The sequence below is a fragment of the Dermacentor variabilis genome, unplaced genomic scaffold (genome assembly GCF_050947875.1).
Source record: "Dermacentor variabilis isolate Ectoservices unplaced genomic scaffold, ASM5094787v1 scaffold_14, whole genome shotgun sequence".
Lineage (NCBI taxonomy): Eukaryota > Metazoa > Arthropoda > Arachnida > Ixodida > Ixodidae > Dermacentor > Dermacentor variabilis.
This window is the reverse complement of record NW_027460302.1, coordinates 13814339-13828755: the sequence shown is the minus strand read 5'-3', so window position 1 is coordinate 13828755 and position 14417 is coordinate 13814339. Positions and strand designations below refer to the sequence as shown.

Here is a 14417-nt window from a genome sequence, read left to right as displayed (position 1 = left end):
CTTCAGAAATATTTTGTGCTCCTTTTTACAGTAAAATCCATCAACTTAAATTAATAAAGCATGCGTCACGCTAGTTTCGGCACATATATTGCTGCCCTCATACCGGGAAGTTGTCGCTCAAAGCCGTTGCTCACATGGAGTTCGGCTTGTAGGCGACGAGTGAAGCCGAAAGCCATCTCCACCACCTCACTTGTTGCTGTCGCATGCAAGATCGCTTGATTGCGGTTTGTAGTTTACTCCCTACATGTACGAGCCGATTCCGAAGAGCCGGCCTCTCCAAGAAGCAAAAAATGCTGGTGCAAGCAGTGCTTTCGGCGCGAACGAAGGCGTAGTGTTCGTATCTCCTCGTGTTGGAAATGTTCTTTGGTGAGTATGTTTTTAGTAAGCTGAACTCCGCGATCCAGTGAGTTCGTTTCCAGGCAAACAACTGTAGTGTTATATTCCCGCATGCCTCCTCATAGAACGTAAGCGGTGATGCGATCTTTGGCATTTTTGTGTGCTGCCCCAAAGCTGTCGGCATTATACACAGACGGTTTAAACGCGGGAAAAGCTTACCGCCTCTTGTAGCATGTGCAATGTAGAACCTTCATCAGCGCGCCGTCCGCATGCTACTCACAACCGATGAATTCCATCGGCTACGTGAGATGGTCGGTTTCTCTATGTGCGCGAGAGAAGGGGGAGCGCAGCGTCCTGCCGTGAGTTGGCTTTCCAAAACATGCAAACTTTACACTTGCACTGCGTTATAGTACCTGCATGCAAGCTGTATCACAACACACGAACGCATAGAAAATTCGCGGTGCTTGGCGACGAAACCTGCGTCAAGGGTGGGAGATAAACATGCACCCTCCGTTCAGCATGCTAACATGAAGGAGAACCCAAATAATGTGTTATTGATAAACTCTGGTAGTAATCATCGTCACAGAAGTGGTTAGAGCACAGCAGTGTTGTTCTTGAGTGCTTAAAATTCTTTCGCTGTACAGCAGCCTCCCACTTAGCTGAAAGCTTCGTCTTGTGGCAAGTAATAGAAGACAACATCGTCGCGGCCGCTGGTTTTCATGCAACCATTTCAATTGACGGTGCGCGCGTTAACTACCACTCTACGTAGACACAAAGGAATGCAGGGTCGAGTGAAGCAGCTTATGACGGCACGCACGTAGAAAGAAGCATGGTCAGGCACGGTCGCGGAGACTGCGAAGGAACGGAACACCAGTGCTGACGTCACTATGCCGCAGTTTCCGATCTCCGCTCGCATCATCAGCTTCACCAGCAGAGCACGGCGCTCGACAGGGGGCGAAGCAAGAGTGCAATTTTAACCGACGATTAAGTAGCTCCTAAGTGAAAAATCCTCCCAAAATTTTACCTACATGGTTTATAAGGTTCCCAGATGTGTATATGAGCATCTTATTGAATTCTACAGACTCTTCAGTTTCCCTTTAAGCAGCGCATCCTCTACGTCTGCATTGGTGGCCTTCCGCAGGCGCTTTTTGTTCGTTGAGTTGGCGTACAAGCCAACAATCTTTTCTTTGCTCTTTAGAATCGTCAAGATGGTTCCTCTTGACACATTGCACTTCTTCACCAACTCAAAGACTTTAGCACCTTGAGACACTTCCGTCAAAATGGCTCGCTTCTTTGCCATGTCTAGCACTTTTTATTTTGTGGTCGCTGCAGGCACGGCATTCCTGTCCGCCATCCTGAATACAACTCAGGCCCGACTAGAATGACGCGAGAAAGCAAGGAAGCATGGAGGCTAGTGTGGAGATGCCTGCTTCGAGACAACGGCCAGAAAACGAAACTTCTAAACTTTAGCCGCCGCCGTAGCATGCCCGTTGAGAAAGCAAGGGAGTTTCAAGAAAGTGTGAGGAGAGGGGAGCGGAGTTGTGAGGATGGGTGGGAGGCGACCTTGGGAGCCACACACCGACACTCGTGGGCAGGGGTTGACAGCAGCGAGAGGGTAGCGGGGCACGAAATGGATAGTTCACCTGTGAGAAGGCTTGGGAAAATAGACTGCACATGCAGAAGGGTCAGAGGCCATCGCTATCTTGCATCGTGGCGCCAGGTATATGCCATCCATTTACTGTAATCGATCGGCAGGGCTCAGAAACATTCGTTATGTGTCATACTTTATGCCATTGAAATAATGTATATTTAGGTGGTTGCACGGGTGTTGTTCATTTTAAGCAAAAGTTCGTCTTAAGTGGGGCCATTATATGTGGGCTCGACTAGTGTCATACAAGAACACTAGGTGCTGTCACTAACAGTAGACACATGTAAACATCGAGAGACCACAAGTGTCAACCACAATGTATATGCGACCACAAGTGTCGCATATACATAGAGAGACCACAACATCGAGAGACCACAAGTGTCGCATACACAGTCGATCCCGGATATATAGAACTCGAAGGGGATCGCGAAATAGTTCGATATATCGATAAATCGAAATATAAAATATGCATGTCAAAAGCTTCTCTAACAACTCCACACATCTCAAGGCAGTTTCCTGATGTCGTGACTAACGGGAACTTACCAATCTGTGCCTCCAAGGTGCATAAAAAAACACACAGTGCGATGACCAGAGCACTTTATTTCGGAAGAAAAAAATCTGTGACCTTTGCATGCTTTTTCTTATGCACCATCAAGTTCATTAAGCTGTCTTTACGCTTGTTGACAGTGTCCAATTGAGAAAGGCCAGCTCCATCTATTGTGCAACAACAGTGGCGAATGAGGCTGAAAGCTGATGCAAGTTCAGCTGCAGTGCATGGTGGTTGGTCCTCTTCATTGGAACCTTCGCCGCTGCTCGAGTCTGCGTCCTCATCACCCATGATGTCAGCCACAATCTCCGCATCAGCGCGATCCGCTACAGCTTGCACGCCGTCGTCAGCGCTGACGAAATCGCATGCTGTAACGCCGCCTGGGATGGCGCCTGGGAATGCCGAGCTCACGAAATTCGCTGTCCAGGCGTCCAGCGTCATCATCTTCACTGTCAAGAGCTCCATCGTCTACAGCTACCACAAAGCCTGCTTTGTGGAAGCAGTTCACAATTGTGCTTTTCTTCACGTCGTTCCAAGCACCAGACAGCATTTGAATGGCTCCGGGGAGGTCCACATTGAGTTCGATTCTTAATTGAAGGTTGATTAGAAGCCTCTGCACCAGTCGTCGTCTGTACCCAACCTTAAACCCTTTCACAATGCCTTGGTCGAGAGGCTGAAGTTTTGCCGTTGTGTTTGGCGGCAGAAACTTGAGAGTGATCTGCTTTAATGGGCAGACGACATGATGGGCCGAACAATTGTCAAGACGAAGACAAGCTTTGCAGCCAGACTTCTCCAGTCCGGCTTCCCACGCCTGTAGCCACAAACGGCCGTAGTTTGCATGACCCATCCATATTTGCAGCAAGCAAAATCGATATGCGCACTTTGGTGTTCTTTCCCCCATGGCATACAGTGTCCTTCAGATGCAGAATCTTGTTTGGCAGCATTTGCCACAAGAGTGCCATCTCATCTGCGTTGAATATTTGTGACGGTGAAAAGCTATCGAAAATATTTGGCCACTCTTCGGGCAACCACTTCTCTATGTGACTTGTGCTAGTCGCCTCGCTTTCGCCCAAAAGGGTCTTTCCAACGATGCTCTAGTGACTCTTAAATCGCTGATGCCGACCGGTGCCACCAGTGAAGCTTTCTTTTTCAAAGGCCACAGCAAACCATTTGACCTTCTTCATGAGCATTGGGCCGTCAACAAATATATTCTTGGCACGTGTCTCTAAAAACCAGGCATGCAATGCCTTCTCGACATTGTCAAAGGTTGGGACGTGCACACGACATGCTCCAGGCCGACTGGACTGCACTGCCTTCAGCTTAACATCGGTTTTGTTCTTGAGGATCGTACTAAGGGTGCTGTGAGGAATTCCGAACGTCGCGGCAACCGACGACTTTTTCTCGCCAGCCTCCACCCGTCGAATGATGTCCGCCTTTGTTGAAAAATCCAAATTGCGTTTTTTCGTGGCCATGGCTCCAGTACACATTCCAAAAGCAGAAAGAAAAACGCACTGCACCACACGAGTCTCAAGCCTTCGCATTGGCTTCGGGAATAAAAGGAACAAAGCAAATCGAAAGATGTACCGCTCCGCGTCTCCGCACTACCACAAGCCCAAGCTGCGCAGACCTCGTTCGTCTCGCTGTGCCAGCGGTGTCAGCCAACCAAAACACAGGAAACGGGCGCCTGCGGTCAGCGTGGTTTCTCCCTGCTGCTTCCCTTTCACACCCAATCACATTCCAAGTGCTCCTCGTCACGTGCCTTTTACCCACAAGCCCCTTTCTTAAGAGTACGGGGCGGCGCATGCGAGATCGCGAGAACATCGCGAGAGCTTCGTGAGGAGAAGCGCACTTGCGGGGGTGGGGTATGGTGGAAAAAGCGCACTTGCCGGGGCGCAGCTCAGCACGAAGTTCAATAGTTCAAGTTGCCGGTCTATGAGAGTTCTATGTACACGAACAATAGCACTATACTTTTGCATGGTATTCCCAAGGGGATATTCAACTGTTCGATATAGGCAATAATTCAATATATATTCGATATATCCGGTATCCACTGTATGTATGCATGTGTATATATATATATATATATATATATAAGTACACATGCTTCATGTAGGGGGCTCTGTCCCTAAAACCAGCTTAGAGCTGATAGAGCATCCAACAACCCTGGGTTGTGAATGTGTACATATTGGTTGACGCATGGCAATAAAGCAGCTTTAGTTGTGCTTCGGTATGTGCGGTTTGTGCGGTGTGTGTTGGCTCAGTCTACGCTGCTGCAGGTCTCTCGTGTGGCCTGTAGTACACACAACATGGTGTCAGAAGTGGTCACGGTTCAAGCATGACAAAGCACTTGGTTTTCGGTACCAGCGACGCCCCTCCTGCCAGCAACTGCGTAGTTGCTCTCGCCTGCCTCGATAATGCTTCTTCTGGCCTCGTCAGTACTCGCTATCGCCTGCCGGCTTACCAGCCGCAAGTCAAGTGCCTAAATGGCATAGCCGCCACACTCAGCAAGTATCATGCCCTTGCTGAATGGTTCGTTACAAACAGACTCTTCATGTACCGAATCGTCACGACCAGCCGTTGCTATAGTTCCAGCAACTGCATGATGGGTACGACTTTCCTTGCGCCAAGCCGATCACTTTGACTTCTAAAATGTGGGTTTTGGGCCAACATGGTTAAGCCTATTCGAGGACTACGTGTTCGCTTCAGGACTTCACCAAGCATCGGGAGATATTCAAGTTTGGACTCTGCTGTATTGCATGGGCCAGGAAACTCGCCTGCTCCTTTCTACTTTTCGCCTAGACATGCCTCCATAACTAAATTGTCATAAGTTCACGGCATAATTCGTCCATCCCGCCAATGAAATCTATGAGTCGGTGCAGTTTCATCAACTAGTCCAGCAACCAGATGAGACTTTGGACAGCTACAATGCAGAACTCTGCAAAATGTGTAAAAGGTGCAACTACTCTTTCACTCAAGTCGAACAACGTCCTGTCTGTGACTGCTTCATTGCGGGTCTGCGGGACAAGCTCTGCAGGAACCCTCAGCTGACCCTCAAGGAGGCGTGGACTCAAGCAAGGCAAGCGGAAGACGCCGAAAAACAGAGTAGGCTTGGAGCACGTGCAAAAGTGCAGGGTGCACTAAATCTCGACACGGCCAAGGACTGTAACATAAAACGCCAAATGTAAAAGACATGCTGAGCTGACACCAACCAGGCAGAACTCTGCTAGCCAGAATTCATGCGATTTCTGTGGTCGCGCTCCCCATGCCCAATTCAAGAGCCCAGCGCGGAGCTCGCAGTGCAGCTACAGCAAGAAAAAAGGCCGTTTCGCTGATGTCTGTCATGGTAGTAAAGTAAGACAGGCCAAAGTGTCCGCTGTGCAGCTGGATGAGGGGACATTGCACTAGCGCGTAAAAAAGAACACGGACAGGAACATGAAAAAGACACATTGAACATGTTCCTGTCCATGTCATTTTTTACGAGCTAGTGCAATGTCCCCTTATACTGTTACGTGTGGAAAGACACAGATGAAAGAGGCTATTTACAGGCTATTTACGCGGGAGACAGATAGCCAGGCCGACACTCGCTCGCACCAAGGGCAGTGAGCCACCTCATCGTCGTTCTCGTGGAGGCTCGTCTCTTGAGCATCTCTCGATGATATCGTAATACTATTCCCTCGGTGGCAAAAGCGCCATCACGGTGCTGTTAAATATCCAAGGCACGTGAAGAGTTGTAGGGTTTGAGTCGGACGACGTGGACAATGTGACTGGTTGTCACAGCAGAGGACGTAGTGCGCATAGCAAGAACGATTTCATGGGTGACATCGGTCACTTGGCGGAGCACATGATATGGGCCTGTGTAACAGGAAAGCAGTTTTTCACAAACGCTAACTTTACGTGATGGTGACCAAAGCAACACAAGGGTGCCGGGCATAAAATGGACATCACGGTGACGGAGGTTGTAGCGTTGCTTCTGTTTGCCTTAAGAGACTTGTAGATGACCATGCGCAAGTTGGCGAGCATGGTCAGCATGGGCGATTGCATCCCAAGCATAAGCGCTAGTTGAAGCTGTGGTGGACGGAAGCCCAGTGCCCAGTGGTAGCGTCAGTTCGCGGCTATATAAGCGGTAAAATGGGGAAAAGCCAGCAGTTTCGAGACGGGAAGAGTTGTAAGCAAAGGCAATGTAAGGTAGAGCCAGGTCCCAGTCATGGTGGTCATCTGAAATGTATTTGGATAGGATGTCTGTAAGGGGGCGGTTCAAATGCTCAATGAGGACGTCCGTTTGGTAGGAGGTGCTAAATTTGAGCTGTATTGAGCAGGCAAGCATGATGTCGTCAATGACTTTGGCAAAAAACGTACAGCCACTGTCTATAGCAATTGACGCGGAGCACCATGCATAAAAATGATATGATGTAGGAGGAAGTCCGCAACATCAGTTGCGCAGGTGGTCGGAAGAGCACGGGCTACGGCATAGCCTATCCCGTAGTCCCCCGCGACTGCAACCCACTTGTTTCCTGATATAGATTCCGGAAATGGGCCGAGAAGGTCTAAGCCGACATGATGGAAGGGCTCGACAGGGATGTCGAGAGGCTGCAGGTAACCACGGGGAGCTGCGAAGGCTTCTTGCATCGTTGGCAAAGTTCACAAGCAGCGACGTAACATCGTAACAGAACGGGCAAGGCCCGGCCAGAAAAAACGGCGACATACAGGGTCATAGGCTCGAGATAGGCCGAGGTGTCCTGCCCTAGGTGCGCCGTGAAGCTCTTCTAGAATGGTTGAGTGGAGGTGTTTAGGTATTACAAATAGGAACTCAGAGCCGTGCGGATGAAAGTTACGACAGTACAGAGTACCGTCGCGGAGGATGAAGAGATATAGAGTAGCATCGGCCAGAGAGTGTTCAAAACTAACTCCCCACTCCCTCATGTAATGTCTCAACAAGAGACCTTTCAGGAAATAAATAAATAATTTAATTAAATTAAACGCCCGATGAGTGCTCTGATGCAGGCGTCACAACATCGCTCGTCGGTGAAATGAAGCAGCTGTGATACAGAGAATACGCAAGCAGCACTGGCAATATTGGAGGTGTCACAGTCGTCAACAGGGTAACGCGACAAGCTGTCAGCGCCTTGGTGCAGGCGGCCAAACTTGTACACCACACAATATGAAAATTCTTGGAGCCTCAAAGCCCATTGACCGAACTGGCCTGTAGGATCTTTTAGCGATGAGAGCCAGCAGAGAGCATGATGGTCAGTCACTACAAAAAAAGGGCGATCGTAAAGGTAAGGATGGAACTTCGCGACTGCCCAGACAACAGCAAGGCATTCTTATTCCGTAATGGAATAGTTGCACTCTGATGGTGCAAGGAGGCGACTCGCATAAGCAATAACGCGATCCTGGCCACGCTGACGCTGGGTTAAGACGGCACCTACGCCATGACCGCTGGCATATGTACGCAATTCTGTAGGGGCATCAGGGTCGAAGTAGGCGAGAATGGGTGGTGAGGCGAGAAGAATGACGAGACGAGAGAAGGCGGTGGCTTCTGAAGTACCCCACGAGAATTGTACGCCTTTCTTCAAAAGATTAGTGAGGGGTCTAGCAATGGCCGCAGAATCTTGAACAAAACGACGAAAAGTACGAGCATAGCCCTACAAAACTTCAAACGTATGCGGCTGTCTTCGGAACCGGAAAGCCTCGGACAGCGCAAATTTTGTTGGGATCAGGCTGTACTCTGGAAGCGTCAACGAGGTGGCCCAGAACAGTAATTTGGCTGCGGCCAAAATGACATTTGGACGAGTTAACTTGCAGCTTCACCTTTCGAAATACATCAAGTATAGTTATCGCACGCTCAAGGTGAGTGTCAAACGTTGGCGAGAAGATGATGATGTCGACGAGGTAGCAGAGACATGTGGACCACTTGAAACCTTGGAGCAAGGAGTCCATCATACATTCATAGGTGGCAGGGGCATTGCTTAAACCAAACGGCATTACTTTAAATTGGTATAGGACATCAGGTGTGAACGTGGTTTTTTTCTCTGTCCATATCGTCAACAGCAACGTGCCAGTATCCACAATAAAGAAAAGTAGAAATGACATAGCTGCAACCGTGGAGGCAGTCAAGGGCATCGTCTATACGTGGGAGCGGGTAGACGTCCTTCTTAGTAATGTTGTTCAGATGATGGCAAACTACACAGAAGCGCCATGTGCCGTCCTTCTTCTTGACAAACACCACAGGTGATGCCCAGGGACTCCAAGAAGGCTCAATGATGTTTTTATCTAGCATTTTGTTCACTTCACTTTGAATTACTCGGCGTTCCGACGCAACTCGATGAGGTCATTGGTGAATAGGTGTAGCATCACCAGTAAGAATTTGATGCTTGAATGCTACTCGAAGACACTTTTTCTTTAATTTTTGACTTAGAGCTATGAAACTCCACCTATTTAGTTTTTTATGCTTATTTCAAACCTGCAATTAGTTTCACTGTAAGTTGCATAGTTTTTGTGCTACTCGATGCCAATGTGCAAAATTGCACCTTTTTAGCCCCCCCCCCCCCCCCCCCCCCTTTTTGTGACACTTAACTTCCATAATCACAGATCACTGATGGCTCATTTTGATCCATGGACAAGAACGGCACCGAGAGCGGCGCTGCTGCGCCGGCGTTGAGAGCGCCTCATGCGAAGCAAAATTCTATTAGCGGGTGGTACCCCTCTCCCACCTCTCGTTTGCACCGCCTTGATTGCCTCCTGCACTGCCCGTGTTTGGGCACGTTTCGTGCCGCGCGCGGTGTGTGCCTACGTGTGTGTGCGTGGACATTTCATTCGATGGGCGATGTACAAGCTGTTTCACATTTAGAGGGAAACTCAGAGCGCATTGCATCGCGATGCGGCGAGAGCTTGAGTCAGGCGGCGGCAGCAGCTGCAGCAGCTCGCGCAGGTGCTCGAGGGGCGGGATCTTGAACGGCGTCGTCTGCTACGGCGGCGCGCACTGGTCGCATTGTCGGGAAACGTTCTAGTGTCAGTTACAGAGCGCCGATCTCATCGTTACTGCGTGAAATGAGCCGGTATTCTTTACTAAGCGTTGTGCAACGCCCACTGATATGCCTCGAAGGTAAGTTCATCGCTGCAGGGCAGTCATAGACGACATACTGATTCCATACATTCTTGACGGACAGTTTCTGGAAGGCGACCATATATTCTAACGCGATAGGTCACCGATCCGCACTGCTCGTGTTGTGCAAGATCTGCTGGAAGAGCGCGCAGTCACTCTCTTGGAGTGGCCGCCTCAATCTCTGGGCTTTGAGAGACCCCTTAGTGCTATCACATTAAAATTGGAAAATTGGGAACAGGAGACAGAGCAATGAAATAGTCAGTTCGGACACACTTTCAGATTTCTTATTTAAATTTTTCCCGCAATCTTCAGACCATTCTTTATTTCATGGCAAAATATTCGGAAGAAATATACAGCATAATTTAAGAAATGTGCAATTTTTAGTGTGTTGTCTTCGAAATGGGGAAGAAAATCAGGCTTCGAGAGGTACAATCATGATCCCAATAGCGTGAGTGTGGCCTTCTGTTGCCGCATTGCCGTCATCTTGGTATCGGCGTAAACATGAGAGAACAGAGATTCACATAGCCACAGCGCAGTATTTTTCCATGCAGAAATAAAAGCAAGAAAAGCGAGCACAAGAGTAGAGAAATATCGTTGTGATTCATTACTGCAGTCCTGTGGCATGCAGAGAGTGGTCCTATTGACTGCCACCAATTTGAATGATTTGACATGCTTATTCCCCGTACATTTTGGCAGCAGCAGTGACCTGCGCACTTGGCATGTTTCGAAGCAGATATTTCAAGATCTGCGTGGTTATCTCAAGTTTCTTACATTGCTGTGCCTTAGCTGGTGGTAAGAAAATGATTTGCGCTAAATAAGGAAATTTTTACATTTCATTGATATGGAAAAGCTCCTTCATATGGTGTGATCCGACGGTTGCAAAGGCAGCCTAGTTTTGAATTGTCATCGGGCACCAAAGACGACGAAAGGCATGTACAGTGCAGTCCACTTATAACGATATCAATAAGAACGAAAAATTCAATCGTTAAAACCAATCATTGCTGTATCTGGATTGTTGTAAAAAAAAGCTGCCCCAAACCTACCTTTCCAGCTCTCAAACCAAATTTGCCGCTTCCGATAAAAAATCTACATTGTAGAAAGTGGGCAGTGAAAAATAAAATGTTCATTTATACTGCTAAACAACGTGTCAAGCGTTAGGCGCATTGAAAGTAAAAAATCTGCACTTGCTTTGACGAAAGTTTCAGGTTCAGAAGTGCGGTGTGCATGGCACCCAAGTGCTGTGTGAACACTGGCGACTATAATTTAGCGTGCACGAAATCTATGGGTGACTCGATCGAAGACAGTGCACTTTGGGTAAACATCAGAGTCGGTATCAAATAGAGGCCTTTGTCAATCTCATGGTCACTGCCGCTGCTGTCGTCGCCTCCATCACACAGCGCCGCCCTGTGTCGCGACAACAATCATCCTTTTGGAGTTTCTTTGCAGAACGAGGCAGCACTACCTGCACAGAGGAACTACTCCATTGAAGTACCACCTATTTTATCGCCAATAGCAACATACTCTCAGAGTTCGGTAATGTGCTGACATTAATGGCTTCTATCGTGTTGGTTGCACAGATGGCGAGTTTCGTCCTGGCGCACAAAGCCCCCCTTTTCCTTTGGCCGGCATGGTCTTCATGGTCGTGGCATTCCCAGTTTTCAGAATTGCTGATATGATCGACTGCGCAAGCTCGCACTTTGGGTCTGGCAAAATTTGCAGCTTTGTCTCAAGCGACACAGCACTGCGCTTTGTCAGTGCACCTACCATTGCTTCCGCAGCACGTTTCCGCGCTCGCTGAGAAACAGAGGGAAATAGTATTTTTTTTTTTTTAAGGGAGTGCAGGCGTGGTTCACCTCTCGCATTTTTTCCCCCTACTTCTGCAGACGCTTGCCAGAGATGCAAACATGAATCAGCTGGCACTATCTTGTGGCATGCTGCGCCAACTTGCAATGCTCTCCGAGGCTTTCATAATCAGCTCGTAGGCACAGTAACGTGCCTACAGTAATCGGCACAGTAACAGCGGCAGATACGAACTCGAGTAGACAAACTTTTCGCCCCGTCTCGAACTTAGCAGCGGAACTTAGCAACGCAAATTTCAGGATTATTCTGCATGAAAAATGAAACCCAAAAGGCAGAATTTCGATCGCTATATCCGATATGCAGTGAATATCACATCTTTATATATGTTTTTTTTTATCATAGCCCTAATGCACAAGTTGATACTCTAAAGTCAACTCATAGTCATAACCAATATATCCTTACATGTGGTATTGTTATAAGTGGACTGCATTGTAATATAGAGAGAAGGCTGCCCATGAAAGCGAATGGCACCAATGTAGCCAAAGTGATAGTTGCATGATTTGCAGGCTTCTGTTAATGTTACAAGGTGTTTGAAAATGGATAACAAGTAGCATAATACCGCACAAATCAAAAGGTCCTTCTTTTTTACAGGGTTGGGGGGGGGGGGGGGGATGAGTGGAGGCGCAGCTATGAACGGCGGAGTGACATTGTAGGTCAAACTGCCAAGAGGAATGCAACTGGCTCATCGACATGGCCATTCTGCCAGCCTGACAATAGCCAGTGTTTGGTGCTACCAATGCACTGGTGCCTCCTCATAGGCTTAGCTGGGGATTGCACAGTGGCTCACAACATTCAAAATTGAGCTTGTAAGCTAATGGACATAGGCCAAGCCTTTTGAAAAACTAGAATCATCCTGAAATTTACATAAGGCGTAGTCACATCGCTAAGATTTTAGTGTATATGCCACCACTAGACTTCGTGCTGATGCTCTTGACAAACTGCTTAAACTGACATCCCATCAAAAAAGGTCATCTCGTTTTATCAACAATATTTGTGACAAGTAAGTAATGACTTTATACAGCATCCACTAACATGGTGACGCAGTATATCTTTGAGAGGAAAGAAAGTGCTTATACAGTCGAACCCGCCTATATCAAACTCGCAAGAAAACACCTATCAATTCGACATAGAGCATAATTTGATATAAGCCTGCTAAATAATTTGATGTCATAAAAACACATACCATTTATAAAATCAATTTATTGATGAAACTAGCTTAGTTTCGCATGAAATAGTCCTGCATTTCTTTCTGCTTGGGCAATTTCGCTGCCTGCAATACACACACTTCTCCAAATTGTCTAAGGAGTCGGAGCAGCTGAGGCCGCAACCTTCCGCATTCGCGCAGCAGCACCGGACTAGTGCGAGTGCATCAATCACTTCGGAGGATGTGGGCAAAGGATTGTCGTTGCTTTCTTCATTGTGCCCACTTTCACTTACAATGTCGGCAATGTAGTCTTCGTTTTCAAGCTCTCCCGTGGTCGCGGCACCATCATCTATATGCACAAACTCGTCCACCATTGATTCGTCAACAGCTTCCGGAAATTCGGACAGCACGCTTCAAACTTCGGCAACACCGGCAACGGCTTCATCGTATTCATCAGAATTTAGTCATCACTGAGCACGCGGAAGCCGGCACAGCTGAAGCAATTTCGGGTGAGCCACTTGTACACAGCCATGCGTACGCGTCGGGTGCCATAGACACCGGGTCGCGAGTTTGGCTGCTTTAGCCCTAATATCCCCCTTGTTCTTCAAGATCATGCTGAGAGTGCTCCTTGGAATCTTGCACGCTGCGGGGACATCAGACTTCTCACCGCGTTCGACCCGCTTTATGATTTCGAGCTTCACGACGAAAGGCGAATTCTGCCGCTTCATCAGAGCGATACTGCGGCAGAAGGCTCACAAGGGGCATGCACAACGAACCAGAAAAGCAGCGAGACAACTCGCACTTTCACCATCTTGTACGATGAGGGCATAAGAGCCTCTGATTGGCTGTCTGAGCAAGTGCTGCGGGCGGGCCAGGATCATTTTTTGCAGGAAGGTGTCGACGGCTCGCCCGAGGCAGCGCGGTCACAGTAGGGAGAGCGGTTGGATGGAGGCGCGCCACCGGGTTTCCCTGCCACCGCGAGGGAAAGCCAACTTCTGGGGGAACTTTTCCGCCGCCTGACGTTCGATATATCAGGAGTCACTGCAATTTTTGTTCGATGTAAGCATAATTTTTGCTATATATACTCATTGTAACTATACCATGTCCCGAAATTGTTCGATATATAGAATAACTCGATGTAAATGGGTTCGATATGGTCGGACTCGACTGTACAAGCATGCATTTCTTTTTTTTTTTTACATTCTTTTTCACTTAAAACAGTAAGGTGTCTAGCAAAAAATCTCAGGAATCGTCAGAAAAGAAATCTGCCCCATTTGATGCTTATAGTCAGTTGCAGGTACAAGATGGGCAGTAAACGTTTTTATTATCAAAACTGTCCTTACCTGCTGTGGTCCGGACTCGGTGTAGTTCATCACCGTGAAGTGCTTCTCATAGTCATCACAGTCACTCAAGGAGAATGGCCTGCACAATGCATGACAATAAGTTGCTGCCTGCTGCCCCCAGTGCAGTGAATGGCTGAATGCATCCATGTGTATATGCTTCAGCTTGGGGACTCTCATCTAAATACATGAAACATTGAGCATCCAAGATTTACGGTGTCATGCGACGTAACATGCAAATCTCGGACTCTATGAGCATGTCAACACATCACTCCCAGCAAAATAGCTGAAGCAACAAATTTGAAGCGAGAGAAATGCACTTATGCGCTTTCCAACAAGACTAAGATGGTGGCATTTCAGAGATAGTGTGGCTTGAAAAAGGCTGTTCTTTTTTGTAATTTCCACAAAAAAATTTCGCTACCTTGGGTGATGTAACACAT

At 48.0% G+C, this 14417-nt stretch overlaps 1 protein-coding gene across 6 annotated transcripts in view; it reads right to left on the bottom strand.

The window, feature by feature from the left end:
* Positions 1 to 14417, bottom strand: part of TTLL12 (Tubulin tyrosine ligase-like 12) — a 386517-nt gene that overhangs the window by 117464 nt on the left and 254636 nt on the right. For all 6 annotated transcript variants that reach the window (XM_075677907.1, XM_075677908.1, XM_075677909.1 and 3 more), the window contains one exon: positions 13981 to 14059. In XM_075677907.1, coding sequence (XP_075534022.1) covers positions 13981 to 14059 — 79 coding nt within the window. The remainder of the gene's footprint in view (positions 1 to 13980; positions 14060 to 14417) is intronic.